The sequence below is a fragment of the Vombatus ursinus genome, unplaced genomic scaffold (assembly GCF_900497805.2).
Source record: "Vombatus ursinus unplaced genomic scaffold, bare-nosed wombat genome assembly UNPS02009573.1, whole genome shotgun sequence".
NCBI classification, from domain to species: Eukaryota; Metazoa; Chordata; class Mammalia; order Diprotodontia; family Vombatidae; genus Vombatus; species Vombatus ursinus.
This window is the reverse complement of record NW_020949351.1, coordinates 18,454,096-18,477,726: the sequence shown is the minus strand read 5'-3', so window position 1 is coordinate 18,477,726 and position 23,631 is coordinate 18,454,096. Positions and strand designations below refer to the sequence as shown.

The 23,631-nt window shown below is 37.0% G+C and overlaps 1 protein-coding gene across 2 annotated transcripts in view; it reads left to right on the top strand.

Moving 5' to 3' along the window:
- FBXO15 (F-box protein 15) overlaps positions 1 to 22,173 on the top strand; it is an 88,205-nt gene extending 66,032 nt beyond the window's left edge. For both annotated transcript variants that reach the window (XM_027852438.1, XM_027852439.1), the window contains exons 9-10: positions 18,099 to 18,223; positions 21,811 to 22,173. In XM_027852438.1, coding sequence (XP_027708239.1) covers positions 18,099 to 18,223; positions 21,811 to 22,080 — 395 coding nt within the window. In that variant the 3' untranslated portion in view covers positions 22,081 to 22,173. The remainder of the gene's footprint in view (positions 1 to 18,098; positions 18,224 to 21,810) is intronic.
- Positions 22,174 to 23,631: the final 1,458 nt, after the last annotated feature.

The following is a 23,631-nucleotide window of genomic DNA, read 5'->3' as shown; positions in this document are numbered from 1 at the left end:
GAAGAGGAGAAAGGAAGCGATCTCATTTTTCAGAACTTTAATATAAAATGGATTAATTATGCTGTCAAACATTTTTTACCATTGTGCTTATCAGAGGTGGTATGCATCTAAGTTGGTGTCATTCCCTTTCTCTACACTTCATTTTTCTCCTTTTATTCCTTTTCTCTGTAGGGAAAAGGCTGTTGCTTGCATTTTTATTTAGCTTGAAACTGCCTTATGAACTAATTGTAAAGTATAACACACACACACACACACACACACACACACACACACACACTTTTTCCCCTAACTTTTTAAAAAAATTTGCTTTATCTTTGTCTGGATCCTTTGAACCATTTTTAACTGGTCATGGATGTGTTGAAGAGCATTATGGAAGCCTGCTTGTTTCAGGCTCTAAACAATAAGCTATACTTCAAAGGTTTTCTAAGACCAGGGCTTGATGCCTTGTATGCTTTATAGGACAAGTCTTAGTCTTACTGGAGGCTTTCAGAACATAAGTTCCTTCATTCTACTTTTAAGGTATTTATGGTACTTTCTATTTTATTTCTCTCTAAGATTATTCCTTCACAACTTTAATTTGTGTGGTATATTCATGAAACTCTGTTCATTTCTTCATTAATATTGCCTTCATATTTGCTACTTTGAATTATACCAGATTCTTCTTCATAGCTTAGATATTTCTACTTGCACAAAATAATCTTAAGTTTAGTATTTTCTGTTCTTCTTCTTGCCCTCTGACCCACATTAAATAAGTAGTAGACCATTACTTGATGTATTTCCAAAGATGATTAGGGAAAAAGGAAGAGAACGTATGTGTTCTAAAATGTTTTTAGCAGCTCTCTTTGTGGTGGTAAAGAACTGGAAATTGCAGGGATGCCTATCAATGAGGAAATGGCTGAACAAGTTGTGGTATATGACTGTGATGGAATATAACTGTGGGAAATGATGAGCTCAATCATGGAAATACTTACTGAAATAATGAAGAATGAAATGAGCAGAACCAATAGAACATTGTATACAGTAACAGCAATATTGTTTTCAGAATGACTTTGAGTGAATAAAGTATTTTGACTATTATAAATATTCAAATTAGCGATAAAGAACATTTGAAGAAAGATATTATCAGCATCCAGAGAAAGAACTAATAAATAGAAGTATGTATAGAATAATTTTACACACACACACACCCACACACACACACCCATTTGTGTCTAATGGCACGTTATGCACATCTCTAGGGTGGGAAAAAAATTTATATCATAGTTTTGTTGTACATTTGAAAGGAGTAGCAAATTGTGCATAGTCAATGCATGTATAATCGTCTTATTTTTACTGTACTATGTTATTCAAATGATGGGGTGGTGGGACCTGGACCCCAAAAAACCCTAAGACCCTATCTCTGAAAGTAACCCGGCCCCACCCACCCCTTGTGAGAAAGTTTTCCCTCGTTGTAGCCCTGAATAGACAGAGGGGTGTCTGGCCCAAGGATTTTTGTCCCTGGTTGGCCCAAGGAGTCTTCTTTCTGCTTAAATCTCTAAGGTCCATGCCTCTGACAACTTCCTCAGTGTCTGGTATGCTCCTTATACTTTCCCATCCATAGCTCCCAAAGACACCTGGACCCTCAGATTACCTAATTAGCATCCCTGACATTCCTTTCCTGTTCTAGATTCACCCCCATTAGGATGCAAGTTCACCTGCTTCTATTGGCATTATAATAAACTGTCTCTTGACTAAAAGACAGCTTGAGTTTGTGAATTCATTTCAGGCAACTGTACCCTGGCATTCCCAGGGTCCCAGCACCCCTAAACCTCTTCAGAAATGCTGTTTTATTCCATAAATACGTATTAATTTAATAAAAAGGGAAATTAACCAAAAAAAAAAAAGATGAGTAGTAGGGCAGCCATACTTGTTCAATTGCTTGTATGTCCCATCAGTAGCCAGTGCATTCTTTTTTTTGTTTTTGTTTTTTTTTTTTTTGGCAGTTGGGGTTAAGTGACTTGCCCAGGGCCACACAGCTATTAAGTGTCAAGTGTTTGGTGTGAGTCCGTATTTGAACTCAGGTCCTCCTGACTTCAGGGCCGGTGCTCTTTCCACTGCTCCACCTAGCTGCCCCTTAGCCAGTGCCTTCTTAATACTTCAGCATGATAGTTTGTCATTGACATCCTGAACTTTAGCATTTCTGACACATTACTGGACCATGCCACACTCTTATATTCTTCCTCTGTTACTTGGTCTTGCTTCCATCTTCTGTACATTTCCTTTTAAAATCTAAGTTGGTTGGTGAATTCCCAATACATTTATGTTACTCTTTTCAGGCAAATTCCAATTTCTTAAATTTTTCTTCTCACTGGAATTGTTTTCATGCTTGAACCTCTCTCATCCCCTGCTGGGCTGACCACTTGAATCATATTACTTCGTGGTATCCTGGCTTTCTTCTGAATGCTTTGAAATCTGCTTTCCCCACTTTTACAGTGTGTGTCAGACTGTGCTCAGATTTCCTTTCCTCTGTTCACTTCCCTCCGGGGTTCCCCTCATTTCCACCCCAGCAATCAGCTCCTCCCTGATACTGAATATCAGTTCCAGAGTAGAATTTCTCTTTGTTGGCTTTTCCACCTTTTGAAAGATGAAATTACTACTAAGGAAAGCTGAGAAGTTATCAGCTGCTGTGCTTTTGGTACAGAGAAAGAGAATTCAAGCAGATATATGGATAATTGAAATCCCTAGTCAGTACTATATCATGCCACTTTGCTAGGTTTGTGGTGATCTGTTTCTCAAACTTCTTATTTATGTACTCTTTTGTCCTGGTGGTCTGAAGAATACTACAATGACAAAATCACTTCTATTTTTCCTTCCTCTGACTTTGACCTATTCTCCCTCAAACATTCCCCCTCTTATTATTCTTTGATTTCCTCACATGAATATACCTTTGTAATACACAGTGCTCCCCATCCCCCAGTTTTTAACCTACTCTATTTCTTTTGAATTTCACTCAGTGAATTTCCTTCCATCAAATCTCAATAATATTCAGGGAGTAAATTTGCCTTCTTTTATTACAACCTCTAGTTTCTTTTGATAAAGGAGAATCACAGGTTAGTAAAAAAAAAAAAAAAGAAAAAAAGATGACATCTGAGTAATGATTTTAAAATGAAATAAAAAGTTTGGACAAAGCCTGCTTCAACTACTATAAAAACATGAAGGATTGTACAGATACATTTCATAATAATCATTCCTAAATTTAGAACCAGTTCAGAAAAGGTTTTGTGCTATAGTATGTGTGGGAGGAAGCATCTAGGTGGTTATCTAGTGGATAGAGTGCTGGGCCTGAAGACAGGAAGACCTGAGTTCAAATCTGGTCTCACTAGCTGTATAATCCTGGGCAAATCACTTAGCCTGTTTGCCTGAGAGGTAGCTAGGTGGCTTAGTGTATAGAGCATTGGGCCTGAAGTTAGGAAGACCTGAGTTGAAATCCTCCTCAGACACTTCTTACTAGCTGTATGACCCTGGGCACACTGTTTGCCTTAATCCATGGAGAAGGAATTGGCAAACCTCCAGTGTCTTTATCAAGATAACTTCATGGACATCATTGGTGTGTTATGGTCCATGGAGTCACAAAGAGTCAGACATGATGGAACAACAACAACAACAAATATTTTATTGGCCCATGTAGAATGGAAAGGGATAAAGAATTTCAAATGAAAATATAGATGATGCTATTACTGTTGCCCAACTTTTCATTTTGGTTTTTATTTGAAACATTCTTGTGTCTAATCTGCACCTCTTAATATCTCATGTCGTTTGTTGTATAGTGTCACACATTATTTTACTAGAATAACTTCCTGTAATTTTTTGTTGAGCACATACTTATTGACTATTATGTGCAAAGCATTCTGCCTGTTTGGTAGGGAATACAAAGAATTTTGAATCTTTAAAAAGACTGTAGAGATCAGTTAATTTAACTCCCTTAAGTCATGGATGAGAAAGTATGGCTCAGGGAACTTGTCATTTTGTCTAAGAGCACAAATCCCAAGACTAGGACTCGGGTCTCCTGGCTTCCCAGTCCAGCGTTCTTTCTTATGAGATGTCTTCTTTTAAAGAGATTTCCCTGCTTTTAAAATTTTTGACTGCTGATTGAAGAAGTCTTTACAGTAAAATAAATTATTTCCCTTTTCTACTTTTGATTCTAGGAATAGGGAGTGATTTTACTTTATCCTTTAATACCATATTATGCTCCAGACAAGAAAATCGTGCTCTCATTTGCTAGTAGGACTATTTGGTAATTCAATTAAATGAACATTTATTAAATGCCTATTATGTACAGAGTAATGTGAGAGGAACTGGGGAATACAAAGACAAAAATAAAACAGTCTGTTTCTTAAAAAGGTTACTTTCTATTGGAGGATAGAAGGGGGTGGGGTACAGCGTATACTCTCCTATTTGGATAGTGTCAGGAATATTTCAAATTATATCCTATCCATACTTCATTTTTTATATCCTCCACAGGGCATGAACCCAGTGTATTCAGGGGCCTCCTCTCAGTCTTTCTGACATCTGCATAGGTATCAGTGAAGCATACAAGGTTTCCATCTGTTATTCTTGCTCATCTTGTTTAACTGGCTTGGGAATACTGACAGTGTTCCAGGGCTTGATGCAATCAGTACCTTGTCATCTGCGAATAGTATCTCATATATACTATTGGTGTCAGGCTCAAATAAAAATAGATTCTTGTGGTCTGCATGTTGACTTAGAAAACCACAGATTAACGTTGTCTGTGTTGTATTATATTTCTACTTATTTTGTTAAACATTTCCCAATTATATATTTATTTAGTTCAGCTAACACTTGAGGCCCAGTGAGTTTGATGCTTCTGTTCTAGAGGACTTTCTCATATATAGGGGATCTCTCTCCATTTTGAATTCTTTGCTGGATATCCTGCATGACAGTGGCAGACATTTTTTGGAGGATATGCCTGCCTGTTTTATGTTTTGTTTGATGTTTACAAATTAATTTTCATTGAGGAGGATTATCTCTGTTGCAGGGCAGCTAGGTGGTGCAGTCAGCACTGGGCTTGGAGTCAGGAAGACTCATCTTTCCGAGTTTGAATCTGACACTTACTAGTTGTATAGCCCTAGGCAAGTCAGTTAACCCTGTTGGCTTCAGTTCCCTCATCTGTAAAATGAGCTAGAGAAGGAAATGGTAAACCACTACAGTATCTTTGCCCAAAAAAACCCCAAATGGGGTTACAAAGAGTGGGATATAACTGAAAAATGACTGAACAACACATCTCTGTTGCATTATATGTGTTTTTAATATATGCATAAGAGATATCATGTTGGAAGAGATTTTTAAAAGCGGCATTTTACTCTACCAAGTCAAATGCTTTTTTGTTATCAACAAAGAGTAAACAGAGATGAATCTTAAATTATCTGCACCTTTTAGGCAGTTGTATGGCTGAGGGGTTGTGAGGTGTTTCAATTTAACAAGCATTGTAATAAGTAGTTACTGTGTGCCAAGCATTGTGCTAAATGATGCTGGGAATAAAAATACAAGCAAAATGAAAGACAGTCCCTGCCGTGAAGGAACATATAATCTTATTAGAGAAGACATCATATAAAAGGGAGCCAGAAAGTGTGGGGGGGGGGGGGGGGGGGGGGGAGGGACATAGGGGGGGGGGGGGGGGGGGTGGGAAATACCTGTGTGAGAAATCTGGAGGGTTGTAGCAGAGCTTAGGTACATATCCAGTGTAAGGAATGTGGATGGTGAATGGTGGTCCGCTCAGGGGTTTTCGAATGAGGGACATACTCGGAACTAGAATGTTTCATGCCAGTCATTAGGAAACTAATGTAAGCATCAATATCCATATGTGCCTAATACGGCAGCAGCTGTATTATATACAGCTTATATACATTCTGTGTTTTTTACATTTTTATTATTTTTAAGTTATACATTTAGTGTATAATCATTATCCAGACTTTAAGTTCTTTGTCTTGAGGGTCTCAAAGACGGCCCAGTTCATGATTGTGTTTTGAGGAGAGCTCAGTCTTTATCATATATAACAACCTCAGGCATGGCATTGTTAGAGTCCTTTGTCTATATAAAACCAAGGTTGTAGGGGCTAGCAGACCAAGTAGTTTAAAATATCATCTTCCCCCTTGGAGCCTCCTTGCACTTGGGCTTACAGCACATAGCTGACAAGGCTAATTCTATAGACAAGGTCTTAATCTAGCCTTTAGTTCTACCCTGGAAAAGGGCTCTTACACATTAAAGGCACTTTGCATTGTGGGATAGGCTAAGGATTCATTGTATTTTCTATGTAGCAAACACACCAAGAGGAGCCATCTTTGTTTGGAAAATACACGTATGGAATGGGGTGATTTTTCTAGATGGTGGTTAACAATAACATTTCACTGACATTTATGGATCTCCTGAATGAGAAGAGGCAAGGATCCTGTAGATTCTCTAGAAGCAAGCAGTGTTCACTTTACATCCACAAATAATTAGAAAGCCTCTGTATGTGTACTATAGGATGAGTTAAAGAATTCACAGATTTGTTGGCCAAATACAGAGAAACTGAATCATGCAATCAAAAAAGGTAGTAATTGAGGTTTTTATGTCATCTACAAGCCTTTGACTATTTTTTGTTTCATTCTCTGGACTTTGTTTTCCAATTTAAAAAAAATTGGCTTTCTTATGTCTGTTCTTGACTTGAAATCACTGAGTATCAAATAATACGCTGAATTAACTTTTCTATCCATACAATTTCTTGACTTCCTCATAGACTGCAACAGGTGTTAGCACATAAACTGAAATTATTATTTATAATTGCTAATGCTGGTGGTCTAAAAATCTTTGTGATTCTTAATACCCTCTACCCTACTTTCTACCACTTTATTATTGTTACTGAAGAAGTGGAAGGCAACTCTATAGGCCTTTAGACTGTTATGTATTTTATTCTTTTTCATGGTTTTTATGGCTTGAGAATTTATTGCCTATTACTTAGCTCCTTAGTGATGTTTCCCTGTGTTTAACTACACTGGCCCTCAGAAAATGTATAGAGTACGTTTTTGGGACTGTACTTTGAAGCCTTTTCCTAAAATACAGGTCCAGTTGATTAGGGGCTCCCTGTCACCTCTAGGATCAAATACAAACTCCTTTATTTGATGTTCAAAACTCTTCACGAGCTAGGTCCTTCTCTCCTGTGTTCTTATACCTTACTCTCTGCCAGGTACTCTTTGATCCAGTGACACTGGCCTCCTTGCTATTTCTCAAACAGGATACTACATCTCTTGGCTCTGGGCATTGTCTCTGGGTGTCCCTCATACCTGGAATATTCCTTCTCCTCATCTCCACCTATTGGTTTCCTTTAAGGTCCAACTAAAATTCCATCTTCTACAGAAAGCCTTTCCCTACCCATCTTAATTCTAGTTCCTTTTCTCTCTCATTTACTTCCTATTTATCCTGTAATATAGCTTGTTTGTACATACTCATTTGCTTCTTTTCTCTCCCTTCCTTAGATTGTGAGCTCTTTGAGAGCAGGGACTGTCATTTGCCTCCTTTTGTATCTGTAGTACTAGCACAGTGCTTGGCACATAGTAGGTGCTTATTAAATGTTTATTAACTGACTGATTGGTCTCTCTAGCATTGTAGAATCTGCCAGATTTTGCACAGTGTTAGCGTAGTAATTAAGAAACCAGGGTCACCTTCACATTTGGAGTATAGGACTTTTTGTGTGTATGTAGGTAAATAGAAGATAATTTGAGGAAGAGAGAATGGTTAAGAGAGAGATAGAGGGTGTTTTTATGCATGCACTAACAATTTGGAGTATCAGGGAAAGCTTCAGTGAGGAAGTAGCATCTGAAGTGAGCCGAAGCCAGGAGGAAGACAGGAATCTTCTTGAGGAGAGTGTACTTCCTAGAGATTTCAGAGAGGAAGGATATCAAGGGCTAAGTATAGGTAGCAGCTATTTCTATGTTTCAGTGTTCTTGAAACAGAGTTCATACAGGAGAGTAGTTATCAAATAAGGCTAGAAAAAGGCTACTTTATGGGGGTCTTAAATATGAGACAAAGAGTTTGTATTTTATCTTAGTACAAGGCTTTTTAACTGGACATCCATTAACTTTAAAAAAAAATTTGATAACTATTTCAGTATAATTGATTTCTTTCATAATCTAATGTATTATTCATTTAAATACATTCTTTTGAGAAGATCTCCATGGGCTTCACTGGATTGCCAGAGGGTCCATGACATAAAAAAGCTTATGAACCCTGTCCTTTAGAGGTATTAGGGACCTACTGAATTTTTGAGCAGGGAAGTGACATGATTAGATAGTTGCCTTAGGAGGATTATTTTGGCATCTGTGTGGAAGAAGTATTATAGAAGAGGGAGATTAGAAGCAGGAAGACCAATTAGTTGGCTATCACAGTAATTCAAAAAAAAAGGTAATAACGGCCTAAACTTTTTGGGAGTAAAAAGAGGGGGACAGATTTGAAAGATTTGTAGATGTAGAATCAACAAGATGTGGCAAATGGTTGACTTCTCTATCCTTTTGCCATTTCCAAAGGTGACTCAAAGGTTATGAACATAGATTGCTGTGAGAATTGTGGTGACCTTGACACAAATCATGAAATTCGGATAAAAGGCAGGTGAGGGGTAGGTGGAAAAGAGAGTATCAATTTTGGACTTTTTTGTGAGATCACATTTGGGACATCTGGTTAGACATGGCCAATAGATAGCTGATGTGGGGCCTGAAATTCAGGACAGAAATTAAGAGTTAGATTTATAGATTTAGAAGTCTACTTCTTAGATGTGACACTTGAATCCATAGGAATAGATCCATGAAAGAATGTATAGACTAAGAAGAGGGCCTAGGACAGAGCCTTTGAGGGATAATCATCTAAAACAGAGCTCCTTAAACTGTGGGTCTGCTGAAAGGGTTGTGAGAGGAAAAAAGTTTAAGAGGCCCTGATCTAAGAGAACAGGAGGTGAATGATTATCCACTGGAAGAATAAAAAATAAACAGGTGGGCAATAACCTAGGAGAGAGTAGTGTCACTGAAGCAAACAGAGATAGTAACTCGAAGAAGACAGGTGGTTAACAGTGTCCAAAGTTGTATAAAGGACAAGGAGAGACTTTTTTCATTTGAAATAGTTATTAACCTTGGATTGAGTGATTTCAGACCAATGGTGGGGTTCTAAGCTGCATTATAAAGGGTTGAGAGGTGAATGGGAGGTGTGTGAATCAAGACAGAACCTGGAGACCATTTTTTTTTTTAAAGTTTAGCTCTGAAACAAGAAGGATGTTAGTAACTTGGGGGGATAGTGGATAGTTAAAAATATGTTAACTGTATTACAACAGAATTGATTTCCTTTGTAATCATCTGTATTTTATGCATTTAAGAACATTATTCTGAGGAGTTCTTAGTTCACCAGATTGTCCAGGGGACCATGACACCAAAAGGGTTAAGAATTTCTGTTGTGAAGGAACAAATGTGAGGCCAGAGCAGGTGGGGTGATGGATTGGAAGAGTAAGAAAGGATGGAGGCGTTCAAGTTTATAGTGAAGAGGGGGTATGAAATTGAAGGAGAAATAAAAAGATAAGAACCTATGCTCAGAGAGGGAAATATCAATGGCTAAATTAGGGTAATAGTGCATGTCAAGAAAATTGAGCCCAACTCTGTAAGTGGAGGAAAAAAGAGAAATAAAGATCAGACTATTATATTAGAACAAGCATTGGATTGAGAGTAAGAAGACTTGGGTTCAGCAGTACCAGTGCTGCCACTTACTTGCTATAAGATTATGTGCAAGTCCACCCACCTTTTCTGGACTTAAATTTCCTTATCTGTAAAATGAGAAGATTGGGCTCCAAAGTCCCTCCCCAACTCTAAGAATTCTGTGGGAAGTAATGTTTTCTAGGTAGTGTATCTGACCATGAAGGGCTTGAAAACTTTGCAGAAGAGGTTGCAGTTGATGCAGAAAATTATTGAAAGGAAACCTATTGTAGGTTTTAGAATGGGGAAATTACATAATGAAAATAGTGGCATAGGAATTACCCTGATGCCTCATTGTGGCATCGAAATGTCCTTTTATTATTTTGTTTGGAAAGCTGTGCCAGCCCAAAGCAGGAAAATGCTATATGTGTGGGCCAGGGACCAACCTAGGTTATTTTGGAGAAGCTTATCATGAAAGGTTGCCAACCAAGCAATGAAGGTTCTGAATATAATGACTAGTGAAGATTATCTGATTATGTTTAGTGGATCTGTAATATATGTTGATGAAAGGAGTATACAACCTGATGAAATAATGATTCTTTTGAATAAATATTGAAGTCTGGCCACAGTGTACATGAAGATTAGAAATGATAAGAGGTAAAAGTTAGGGAGACCATCTAGGACACTCTTTCAGTAATCTGTGTGAGATGATAGTGAGCCTGCCCCAGAATAATGAAAGTGGAGATGTACAGAAAAGAAGTGATTCTGAGATTAATTAGACAAAATAACTGCCAGGAAAGATTGGTTGTAAGGAGTGAAGAAGAATCAAAATTATTCGCTTTTTTATAGGTTGGTAGACTATAAAAATGGTGATAACCATTGTCAGAAAGAGAGGGTAGCATATTTAGTGGGAATGATAAGTTCAGTTTTAGATGTTATTTATATGGCAGATCCAAACAGGAGATATCCCATAGGCATTTCAAAGGATTGCTAGACATGGGGGATTTTTTTTTTTTTGTTAGCCTGTTAAGTTAAAAGACTTTAAAAATACTTATTCTGTGCAAAGAATTGTGTTGAATGTCAGTATAGACAGAAGAATTGAAGCTAGGTGTGTGAATGAATTCACCAATGGAATATGTGATAAGGAAGAAAATAGGAAGACAGCATGGCTTTGGGGAGCACTCATAGTTAGGATGTAGGAAGGAAACAATTATAGGAAAACTTAAGAGAGAAGTAAGAGAAGCAGAAAAGTTTTGGAGTCAGGAGACCTTAATTGGAATTCTGGCTCACATTTACTAGTATTGTGGCCCTTTGCAAATCATTTAACTTATCTGATACTCAGTTTATTCAACTATAAAGTAGGGTTAATGATAATATTGCTTATCTCAGAGAGTAGTTTGTAAGAAAATCGATTTTTTAAAGCATAAATCACCATAGAAACATGAGGTAATGTTTGTTCTCAATTTTAAATTTAATTTTGACAGCTTTTCTAACTTAATTCTAAAGATTTCTTGATGTGAGCATTAATGCATACCTAATAGCTCACTTTCATTCATTTAAATACTTCACAATATAGGTAGGAGATTCAGTAGTATAAGTACTATGAAGTCAGCAATGGAAACAGTATATGTAAAAGAAAACTATTATAACAACATCAAAAACAACATGAAATAAAAACAATATGAAATAAGAAATCTGATTCACTGCTAGAGGCAGCTAAGTGGTACAGTAAATAATTAATTGTTTATATATCTTGGATACCAAACCTGGGCCTGGAGTCAGGGAGGCCAGAGTTCAAATGTGGCCTCTAACACTTGCTAGCTATGTGACCTGGGCAAGTAATTTAGCTGCTCTCTGCATTCAGTTTTCTCCAGTGTAAAGTGGGGATAATAATAACACCTGCCTCCCAGGGTTGTTGTGACAGTCAAATGAAATAATGTTTGTAAAGTACTTAGCACTTAGTAGTTGCTTAACAAATGTTTGTTTCCTTCCTTCCTCTTAGTTAAATATTTCACATCAATTTATATATATTTTTTCTTTGATTTTTCTTCTGGCTTTCATGTACGTATCCATGTAATGAATGCATTCTATAGCTTTGAAATTGAAAAACTTTTAAACTCTCATTCCCTACTGCAAGCTCTTACAGAGTAATAGTGAAAGAAGTCCTGACCTCTAAAAGAAAACATTGTTCTAGCTGTGTGATTCTCTAGTAATGACAAAATAAAGAGATTCTGTGATTACTGAGGGGAATTAATATCTATTAACTCAGACAATTACCATTCAGAAACTGTTGGTTTTTAATTATGGCCATTTTCTGCAATCTAATAAGTAGAAGAGACATACAAAAATGAGTGACTGTTTCCTCATTTGGCTGCATTCTGACTGTCATTACACATCCCTGCCCTGGTCCCACCTAGTCCGGAGTCTCTTGATTTTGTGCATGGTTGTGCAATAATAGAGCAGGGCAGAGTCACATCTGGTTCCTTCAGAATGTCATTGTTATTTCTCCTCAGGAGGCATTACTGCTTTACAGGTTTTCTCTTTGCTCCCATTTGGCCTGCTGAGACAGCAGTGTAGCTGTTGTTTGGCAAGGGTCAGGGTTTATCTGGCATCCTTTCTTATGCTTGGGGAAAGAAGAGATAAGCTGCATAGTTCTTGTTAATTACTCAGCAGCAGCAAAGGAAAGACACAGCCTGTGTCTTTGGACTAGAATGAAGACTTTCAGATAATTACAGCTTGACTCACTTTATGTGGTCTATACTGTTAATGTCTTCCAGCAGTGCACAGAAATATCTGTCTTTAAAGCCATCTCCCTTAAAGCAGGCCGTTGTGTCACAAGGGAGGCAAACGGGGAAGCAGTGGATTCCATCTGTTGACGCCCCTTCATTTGTGGAATAGTGTATGTGATCACCACAATAGGGCTTTGACTAGCCATACATCCATATATACATCATCATTTTTGTCCTCTGCAGGTTACTCCTCTCTCTGTTCATCTGTTCACCTGTCTTCTGCCTTAAAGAAGCTAGGCTTCATGTCAATGAAGTCAGGGTCCAAAGGAAATTTAATATATCCCACTTTTCTTCTCTACACTGTGGCATATTTTGCCTAGTAGACATATTAGTTTCCTTCAGGGAGGTTTCTTTGTCTTTGGGGACCGTGTGTCTCTCCGAAGCTTAAAAGTGTGCCTAAATGGTAAAGCTGCCTGAATCTGGAGCCAGTTGGAGACATAGGGAAGTGCTTTTCTAGTTTATGAAGACCCCCAGTTGCTGTACTTAACACTCTTGCTTCCTTCCTTTGCTTCCTACTTGATTCTCCTCAGCCTCTTTCCTGAGGCTCTGGTGAAGAAGGCGGGTGGAGGTGCCATTTAGTGACTTGGTGGCCTTAGAGTCCACGGTTCCTCAAAGACCCATTTTAGATTATCTCCAAAGTGCTGCCTTACCTGCTGTTATGGCACTTAAGCTTATTGGAACCTAGTTCTTGTTAAGAGTTAGATAGGCTGTCTGTCCTCCTCCTTATTTCTTCCAGGAATACCCTACTGCTGCTCAGAGAGTGTAGCCAACTACAGCCAGGTCAAGGAAAAAAATAAAATTTCTCCCCTTTTACTCACGTAGCCACTGTGTTTTCTGTGGCTTAGCCCTAGGGTTCTGGTTAGTACAGACTTAGGAAAGCAAAAATTTAAAAGGATATGCCTATGGTTACCAATCCTTAAACTTAACTGCAAATTATGAGGCTAGGGGATGAGGATACAGTTGTAAATATACTTTTTTATTCAGAAAGTAAAGCTGAAAACATTGTACTGTATTTTAGGGAAAGGACAAAGGTTTAATTAATAGATGCTTTATGCAGTTTGAATATTTTTAGTAAAAGTTTAGTTAACATCATTTTAAAACATTTTAGTTTCTTTTGAATAAAAATGATTTTTATGATTGAATGTTCACTTTTTAAAAATTGCCTGGGTGCATATTCTAATGAAATGTGCTACTCACACCTATGACTCAGCTTCTACTTATCATTTATTAATATATAACTTATATTTGTTGAACTGTGATTATGTGCAACACAAGGTGGTAGGCACTGTCAGATAATAAGCACTTATATAGTACCTACTATGTGTGAGGCACTGTGTTAAGCACTGGGGATACAAAGAGAGGCAAAAGACAATCCCTGCTTTTAGGAGCTCACAATCTAATCGTGAGGTATGTACAGATGAAGAGGACCATGCTGACAAGGAGTTTATGTCTTTTAGAAGCAATAAAGCATTGGATGTACTTCTAACAGCTCTTAAGTGACCTATCTAAGTAAACTGTTCACTCTAAAAATTGGCAATTGATAAAGATAGATATTGACTGTGTCACCAAATATTAGAAAAATTTAACCCAAGTAAAGCAGTTGCCATAGCTAGAAGTCCCAAACACACCCGGAAAGCCACTTATCCAGCAAGTCCTTGATCTCCTTGCCGAGCAGAGATCTGATTCAGTCAAGGGCATCAGCAATTAGAATATAGATTCATTTGCAGATTGTTGGGAGGATTATGGCAGAAGATCACAAGCAGTATTACTTCATGAAAGGGTGAAAAGCTGTGGAGGGAAAAATGAGCATGCAGAACAACTGGCATTAAATTCATCTATCCACAGTTAGGCTCTAAACCAGACCTACATAACCTGCCGCCCATAGGCCATTTGCAGCATGCCAAAGGATTTTGGGCAGTTCGAGAAAAATGTAGAGGAAAATATCTTCTACATTTTTTACGGACCACCTAAAATTCTTTAGTGTGCCCATGGGCCGTAAGCATCTCTTAGGCCACAGGTTGTGCAGGCCTGCTTTAAACACTATAGCAAGCACTGGGGATAGAAAGAAAAAAAGGAAAAACAGTCCTTAACTTCAAGAGACTGAAATTCTAATGGAATTGACATTGATCAAATCATTCCAGAAGTATTTATGTTGTTGTTTGTCTTTCATTTTTGAAGAGAACCAGTGACATCATGAAGTGATGTCTTGACTCATGAGTGAATTGGGTTTCAGTGAGACACAGTCGTACAAAGTCATCAACCTCACTCTCTCTTCCATAGTCATTGAAGTCCAATGGCAGGGCAAAAGTCAAGATGACTGATGATGGCCCAGGATGCAGTGGATGACCTTGGTGTTTTTAGTGTTTGACCAAGGTCTAAGTGCTCCACAGTGCCTGCTTCAGCTGCCTTCATGACTGAAGAAATTGTTCTCATTCACCCATTCTTTGGAGGAAGTCTTCACAAGCTTAGGGTAGACACCCCTTTAACTCACTAACAGCTTTGAGGTCTGTTGGTCACCCTCAACCTGGTTTAGCCTGTTTGCTAAGATGTTTTACTGAGGTGGACAATTTTCATGACCACAATAATTTAAGGGAAAACACCATTGAAAGAATTAAGAATTTTGATCAATTGCAATCACTAATCATGACAGTGTAGGTGGTGGAGAGGAAGATATTGAACATTTGTTTTTAGAAGATCGAGGATAATTTTACCAAAAAAGAGGACATCGAAATCTATTGACCCATATTTCTCTTTTGTATGAGAGCTTTGATTTCGTAGTATTCTTGATGGAAAATAGGAGAAGGAAACAGGTAGGGTTCCCAGATGATATTCCATAACAGACCACATCTTTATAGCCACAAAATAAACCATAGAGAATATAAATCTGTTGAGAATGTAGATTGTGTTGATTGATTACAAAATAGCATATGACTTGGTAGAAAAAAATTACTCAAAGGTTATTATTCTAATAAGATCTTTTATGAATATGTAAAGATGTAAGATCCTTTGATGCAGCCACGGAGAGGACTTTTTTTTCAGTGACCTTCTGATTATCAGTATCCCACAAGGAATATAATGGAGATGTGTGCTTGCCGAAAGTGTTTACTGCTGTCATGGAGAATGTCCTTCACAGAATCCAAATAGAAGAGAGGTTACTTATTGGCTATGAAATATTCTAGATGTTCCTGCTCATAGATAACATTGTGCTGATTATATGAAGTCCCAAGACAGTGGGGCCTTGTCAGTGAGAGTCACAGCAAACAAAACCCTAAAAGAAAGGTGCCTATCATAAGTGAAACGTGAAGTAGAAGAATCTCTTTTACTCAGATTATGTGATGCATTTGGGTGAGTATATTATTGAGTATATTATTTATGTGCATCTTGGGCAAGCATTGCAGATGGATAATAAACCAGACCCAGAATTGAACAGAGAAATGGGGATGGATTGAATTTAGGAAATTATGTAGCACTTTCAATAATATAAAGCTGTCTCCAACAAACAAACCCATCATTTTAACATAACTGTCCTCATGATGATATCATGTGATTGTAAATCACAGAACATGAACACTACAATCTCCAAAGTATCAGAATTTCAGGTTACACAAAGGCCAGCGGCGAGCTGCATCATGGGTACAAGTAAGTGCAGTTTTAATTCCAAACAGTGACTTGAATAAAGAGCACCACATTAAAAAATTATCAAGAAATTATACCAAAATAACCAAACCAATCAAAATAAAGAAGATTGACCGGTTATGTAATGAGAGAAAAGGATGAGATAAAAAGCTAGACTGCTATACTGGTACTGACAAAATGTTAAAACACCTAGTCTTTAGATGAATTGGTCTAGGTCAGGGACTCTCAACCTTTTTTTTTTGTCATGGCCCCTTTTGGGATTCTGTTGAAGCCTGTGGACCCCTTCTCTGAATTTTTTTAAGCCCATAAAGTAAAATTTATGTACTACAAAAGAAATCAAATATATCAAAATATGATTATCAAAATAGTTTTTTTTTTAAACATAAATTCACAGACCCCCAAATTAAGAAGACCGGATCTAAAGGCAGCTTTTCAGATCCTTGAGTATATCATTTTTGGAAGACTTACAGGCAAGATGTTAACAATTACACTAAGAAGGCTGGTTATGGATTGTGCCCTTCACCTTGAGGCAGCTAAGTGGTGCGGTGGATAGAGCAGTAGGGTTGGTGTCAGGAAGACTGTAGTTCACATATAGCCTCAGACTAGCTTTGTCAGACTAGCCAAATCACTTAACCTCTGTCTGCCTCAGTTTCCTCACATGTAAAATAGAGACAATAGCACTGATTTCTCAGATTGTTGTGAGGATTATGTATTTGTAAAATGATTAGCACAATGCTTGGCACATAGTAAGTGCTTAATAAGTCCCTTCTTCCTTCCTTTCCTCCCTCTCTCCCTCGCTGCTGGAGGTAGTATCCCATCATTGAAGTCACAGATCAGAACTTACATACACACAAATATAAATTAGTATGTGGTGAGTGCCACAAAAGAGAGCTTAATTGTTATGTGAGTACAGATGAGGGAAAGATCATTTCTGGGGACCAAAAATAGGAAGTAGTATTGGAAATTCTTATAGCTTATCCATACTTCTTTTCTTTGAAATGTCTGATGTACTGATCTAGTATAAGGCTATAACCTATGTTGAATTTTACAGGATCACTTCTAGCTTTTGGTTATAGCGTCATAGCTTACTTGTGTGCTGTGGACCTTTTTTCCTTTTTTGATCACCTAGTTCTAATGATGCTGTATTTTATTACCTAGTGGCCGTTTCTCTTATTGCTCCTTTACAAAACCCTTCTTTGGTTTCTTGTCTCCAAAATCTCTGGGATCTCTTTCCTCTGAACTTTCTTAGCAGATACTTCAGTCCCCAGGTGACTTTGTCTGTTGTTATTTCTTCCTTTGTTTTTGTAGGTTTGGAGCTGTTTCCATATTTTTCCATTTTTTGTCAAATCAGAAGATTGTATTGTTCTCTTAGGAGTCCCATAGTTGCTGACTAGTGATGAATGAGATTAGTGGTATCCCCTTGACTCTCCTAGAAACCACTTTTCCAGGTCTCTGAACTCTTACTCTAAGGATCCCACAGATAAGGGTATACCAGCTCATAATAGTTTGAGGGAGTTAATTATTAAGCATTTATTTACATTTTGGAAAATGGCAATTGCTACAGAGGGCTTGATTTATTGTTTTGTTGATTGTCTGGATTTAAGAAAGTTGTGGAGAAAATGTTAATAATACATATTAAATTTCATGTGCCAATTTTTTTTTTCTTGGAGAGCTGCTTGTTAAACATTTACTATCACATCCCTGCCCTCAGTTGACCCAGACAAGGCTTCTGTCAACTTTTTCCCCATTTTGCCTTAGCTGTATTAATGTTGTTCCTAGCTTAGCTATTTTAGACATAACCACATAAGATACTTCTGGTACGAAAATAACATATAAGAGAAAAGAACTAGGCAAATAGAATTTTAAAGCTAAGTAATGACTAATTCTTCAAGCCCTCTACAATATCCCCAGTAAGTGGTAATGTAACCTCCACTTTAATATTCAGTAATTATTTTAAAAATCTTTTCAGATTTCATTAAAAATGGATATATGAAGCTCATCGTTATAAGTTTTAAAAACAATGCACAGCATTTACCTCTCATTGGAAAAGTTGGCCTCTGTTGGAAAACAGATGTTTTTGCTGGTTGTATACAGGTAATTAATTGTTTTTTAATCTTCTCCAGTCTCTTCAAGGTAATTGGGTCATTGTTTAACAAAAATGGTCATCTTTGCCAAGTCTCTGCTTTTCCGTTCTCCCCAAGTATTACAAAATCCTATGGATAATAATACATTTAGAACCAGAAGGACCTCAGAGGTCATCATTTACTTATGAGAAAACTAAGGCCCAGAGACATGAAGAAATTTACTTAAGGGTTACACAGGTGTACCCTCAGCTGGCAGGCTGGGATTTGAACTCAAGTCTTCTGACTCCAAATCCAATGCTCTTTTTACTGAAGCCCCTCATCTTTTGAGAGGGCTAGGAAGGTTTTAAAATTAAACTGCTCTCCCCATTGTAGTTTGCGAGTTTCCATTTACTATTCCTTGTGCCTGCCCATATTTTCAACCCCAATCTTTAACTTGGTAACCGAATTCTGAGGTGTACAAAGGTGTTTGAAAGATAAGGATGAGATTTTGTGTAGTGTGTAGCTTTAGGCTGCTAAGCAATAGTGATTCTGTGTTATGTTTTTTATTTCCTGCTTTCCTAGTCTGGGAAGGGTAGCAGCCTGGAAAAGAAAGCAGAAGACCACCAGAGACCCTCAGATCAGAACTTTCTCTTCCACAGGGGAAACTGCTTTAAAATACTATTAGTCTGTTTGAGTTAATAGGCTTCTTTTTTAGGTTACAAATACATTTTGGGAATTTGGACCCATTGATGATTTCTTTACTCAGTCCAGTACAGTGAAAAAAGGCTTTGTTTGGCAGAGACTTGGAGTGAAAGAGAAGGAAAAGGCAAAAGAAAAAAGTGGAGACTTTATTAGCTGTCAGGGAGGCTTATTTTCCTGGGCTTCTCCTACTTCCCTCTCTGTCTTTATTATGGATACGGAAAGATTCTCCTACTCCCTGGCCATTGAGTCCAAACTATACTTGACCAAGAACCCCTCTACAATATCTCCAGGAAGTGGTAATGTAACCTCCACTTTTAAGATCTCCAGTGAGTGAGAGCTTGGCATTTCCAAAGGCGATTTATTTCACTTTTGGATAGCTCTGATTATTAGGACATTTTCAATACATTCATCCTAAAACTGCTTCTTCACAACATTCACTCATTTTCTTAGCTCTGTCCTTGGGAGCAGAGGTGTCAAAATTATGGCCCACAGCTGCATGCAGCCCACAGTGCTCCTGGATGCCATCTGAACTAGGTTAAAATGTGATTGAGAAATACTTAACAAAATAAAAATACAACGAAACATATATAATAGCATATTTTAAAACTACGTCAGTATGCGACAGAGCTGGAATCTATACCTGTCCCTGACTGCAACCCAATGTCCTTTTTACTGTGCTAGGATTAAAACTGAAAATTTTTTATCCTGAGATTTCCTGAGATTAACATTTTACGTGGCAGATTATATCTGATGGGCTATTAGTAGGACTTGATCTGTATAGATCAATATGAAGGATGAGGTCATTTCTAAGCATACTTTAGAAATGCTTCTGTTAGGGGCAGCTAGATGGCATAGTGGATAGAGCCCTGGCCCTCAAGTCAGGAGGACCTGAGTTCAGATCCAGCTTCAGACCGAACACTTGACTCTTAACTAGCTGAGTGACCCTGGGCAAGTCACTTAACCCCAATTTCCTTAAAAATTAAAAAAAAAAAAAGAACTGCTTCTGTTGATTCGAGTAACAATGACAATATATTGTTTGTTTATAAAAAGCAGTTGCTATATTTGTCAATTCAGCAAACATTTACTAAGTACCTACTAAGTATTGGTCACATTGTTATATTATTTCAGAAAATGAAGGGCCAGGTAGTTACTGTAAAAGGTAATTCAACCATAGCCTTCAATCCAATTTAGAATGTGATACTTTATCTATTCTGTTGTTCCATATTCATTGGTCCCTTCAGTACTGTCAAATTTGGCAAATCCTCTCCTGTATTTACACCTTTTTTGTTTCTATTTTATATGGGGAAACATGTTCCATACACAGAGGGAATATTAATGTTTCTAAATAGATGTGTGGGACTTGGCATTAGCTTTGGTTATTAAAATATATATAGTTAAATTAACAGTTTATTTTCAGTTAAAATCTAAAAATATGTGGTTTGGAGGATAATATAAGATTTGCCTTGCTTAAAGCCCTTTTATACAGCTATATTTAAGTTAAGGACTGGTACTCTAGCTAATTAGTGAGGGTGATGCTACATTGAATGTGTATAGACAGTAAATGATATCTGTAAAAATGGAATTTCTGCTTTGAGAATTCGACTTTCCACATGTAAGTGCCATAGCTTGTCCAAAGATAGACCTTTGAATCTGACATATTGCATGGTAAGTGGGACTATTTGTGCAGATAATTGATTTTAATACTGTTTGCACATTTAGTTTTGACTGCTACTTAGCTGCATTAATGTTAAAGTCTTATAGCTAAGGGAGATTGATTTTGGGCCAGAGTTTAAAAAATCTAGACCTTATTTGGTACTGTTAAAACTTCTCTCTCCTGTGGTGCCTTGCACGTAACTGGCACTCAAATATTTGTAGAATGAATGAGATTTTAGAGGTATTAGTATTGATTATACTGATTTGCCTTTAAAGTTGGGCACTTATCCCTCAAAACAAAAGATATAACAAAGATAAAACAAAAGGATGCTACCAACATGGTTCCCTATCCACTGGAAATTAGTATGCAGAATTTGTATTTTCCGCTTCTGTGGCTCAGTTGTTTGTACATGAGGTTGAGAGGAATGGGGGCAGAATAGGGAGAGTAAGAACTACTTAAAATTAGGTTGAAAAAATAAAATTTAGTGCTGGAGCATGGCCGAAGATATTAATATAGTATTAAATGGGTTTATTATGCTGTCCCTATTCAGTTTAAGGAGATATTTGGGGGTGGGGAAGGAAGAAAATGCCTTGAAATGACCAGAGCGTATGCTTCTCTACTTTCTCTGAGATCTCCCTACTTTCTCAAAGATCTAATAAAAATAAGATGAATTCTTGATTTGTTAGATGCAACAGTACATACCTTCCAAAGCATGCCTGAAAGAATTATCTCTCCTGTACATTCATGATGAGTGGAGCCAGATTCCATATCTGTAGAGGTGTTTTCTACAAGACTCTCAATCCTCCCAGTATAATAGTTAATGTTCATTAAATCTGATGTTATATTGAGTCATTGGGTCAAATACTCTTAGAGCTAGAATACAAAAAGGATCAGAATTTTAGGGATTAAAGGGACCTTAAAAAGAATCTAATTCAACCCCTTTATTTTATAGAAGAGGAAATTTGAGTTCTTGAGAGGGAAAGTGACATGTCTAGAGATACTCAATGGCAGAACCATTAGAAACCAAATTGCTTGTCTCCCATAGATGTCTCTCATTCTTACTAAATACAAACCTCCAGTATAGTAAAGTTGAAAGCAAAATATTTTTGAAAATTTGGGATATCTTTAAAATGACTGCTCTAGATTTTGACTTGGAGACTTCTAATGCAGAATTTTCTCAGTAACTTTCAGAAGTCTGGGGCAAATACTATGTGATTAAGTACTAAATGTATGTTACAGTTTTCTTTGTCTTTATTTTGTAGAACTGTTATATGATGGATGTAACCCTTTTGGATGAAACAGAGAAACCATTTTGGTGTTTCAGTTCCCCAGTTTGCATGAGACCTGCTACGAGACCTTCTGACTTTTTTAATTACAGAGGACATCACTTTTATGTTACCTACATAGACTCAGTAGGAAAAGTGAATTTGGAGCTGGTCTGGATGGAAGAGACAGAAGAATACTATGTTGTTAGCCTGGCTCTTTACCTAAGAATAGAAAAAGTAAACAGTTGGTTTGGAACAAACTACTGACCATCAGCCTGGCAGGAAATTATTTTGTTTCTTATTAGTTTTTTTGTTGTTGTTGGTATTGTAAGTTAAAATAAAACTTGTACCATGATTGCAGCAGCATGTCTAGTGCCTTTCATGTGGGAAAAATATAAAGTATGGTTATTTTTGTGTTGTTTCTTTCAGTGATTTATGAGATATTAAAGTATATGAAAAATGAATATCACAATAAAATATTCCTGTAAAGATTGTGATAAAGCAAAGATATTTCTGTTTATCATCTGGGATGATCATATAATGCTGTGTAAGTAAGCATGGTTCATCTAGTAACATGTAATCACTAGTGCTATAAATGTATTTTCTAAACTGGTACGAATTCAGAATATCAGGATACTATTTAAATACCAACTTCAGTAAGCTCATTAGGACTAGAAGGTGCTTTTATTTATGGTATTCAGTGAGTCATATTAATAAATTTAATCAAGTAGATAAATGACCTAACTCATAGGAAGAGAGGTCTCTTAAATCATTGGAAAGATTTATTATTATTTAAAAGAACAAGTCATTGTACAAGTGGCCTTAAGAAATCGAGACTTATACTAGTTCAAAAAAGATGAATGTGGTCAAAAAGATTGCCTGTGTCAAGTGAAAAGATCAATATAAAATACCTCTTTGTGAGTGAATTAAAAGGTGCTTTAGACCTCAAAAATTCAATAAATGAAAGTATGTAGTGTATAGTCACTATATATAATGACATTTCATCTTTTGAGGTTAATACTAATTTTTGCATTTAGCTAATATGAAGTTTATTCACCTTGTCTTATTTTTACCTATTCAAAAAAGTACTCATAAGTAATTTTTTGGTGTCATTCTGTTTCTTCCACTGAGACTTAATTATACTTCCCACTTTATGTTAAATTTGCTGAACAAGTTGGTTGAAACAAATACTGCATTTATAACTTAGGAATCTTATAACTCTGGAGATATTTTATTAAGTGTGGTAAGTAAATGATCAGAACATAGAATCATTGGCGTTGTGATTATCCAGGGTTCTTTTAAGGCTCTGTCAGTGAGACACAAGCTCTGGCAGGTCTTACTAATATGAAAAGTTTTTAACTATTATCCTGGTGAGACCCTTTGTATCTGTTTTCCAAAAATCAGTCTTCATAAGTGTAAGAGGGATTAATTGCTGAAAAGTTAGTCATCAGATAATGTGATTTGGGACGCTGCATTTTGAGATAATATAAACATCAATGAAATAACAGATCTTTTAAAGTATCTTTATAAAAGTATATTTTGCTCATAAACAAAGTGTGGTTGTGTTTCACATAAGGTGCTCGATAACTGACTATGGCAGTGCTATTAGGGGCTGACTTTGCTACTAAGTGGTGTGGATGCTCAGATGGACACCAGTGTGGGATTTAACCCTGAGATAGAAATGGACCTCCTCAGGTACTGTGCTCTTAGCTAACAAAGTAAATTCCCCATCCAGCTAATCAAGAATAGCTCATTGAAGAGGTCAACCAGTTGACTGTTTCTAACTGCTGTTTCTAACAGCCCTGGGAAAGCAACTTT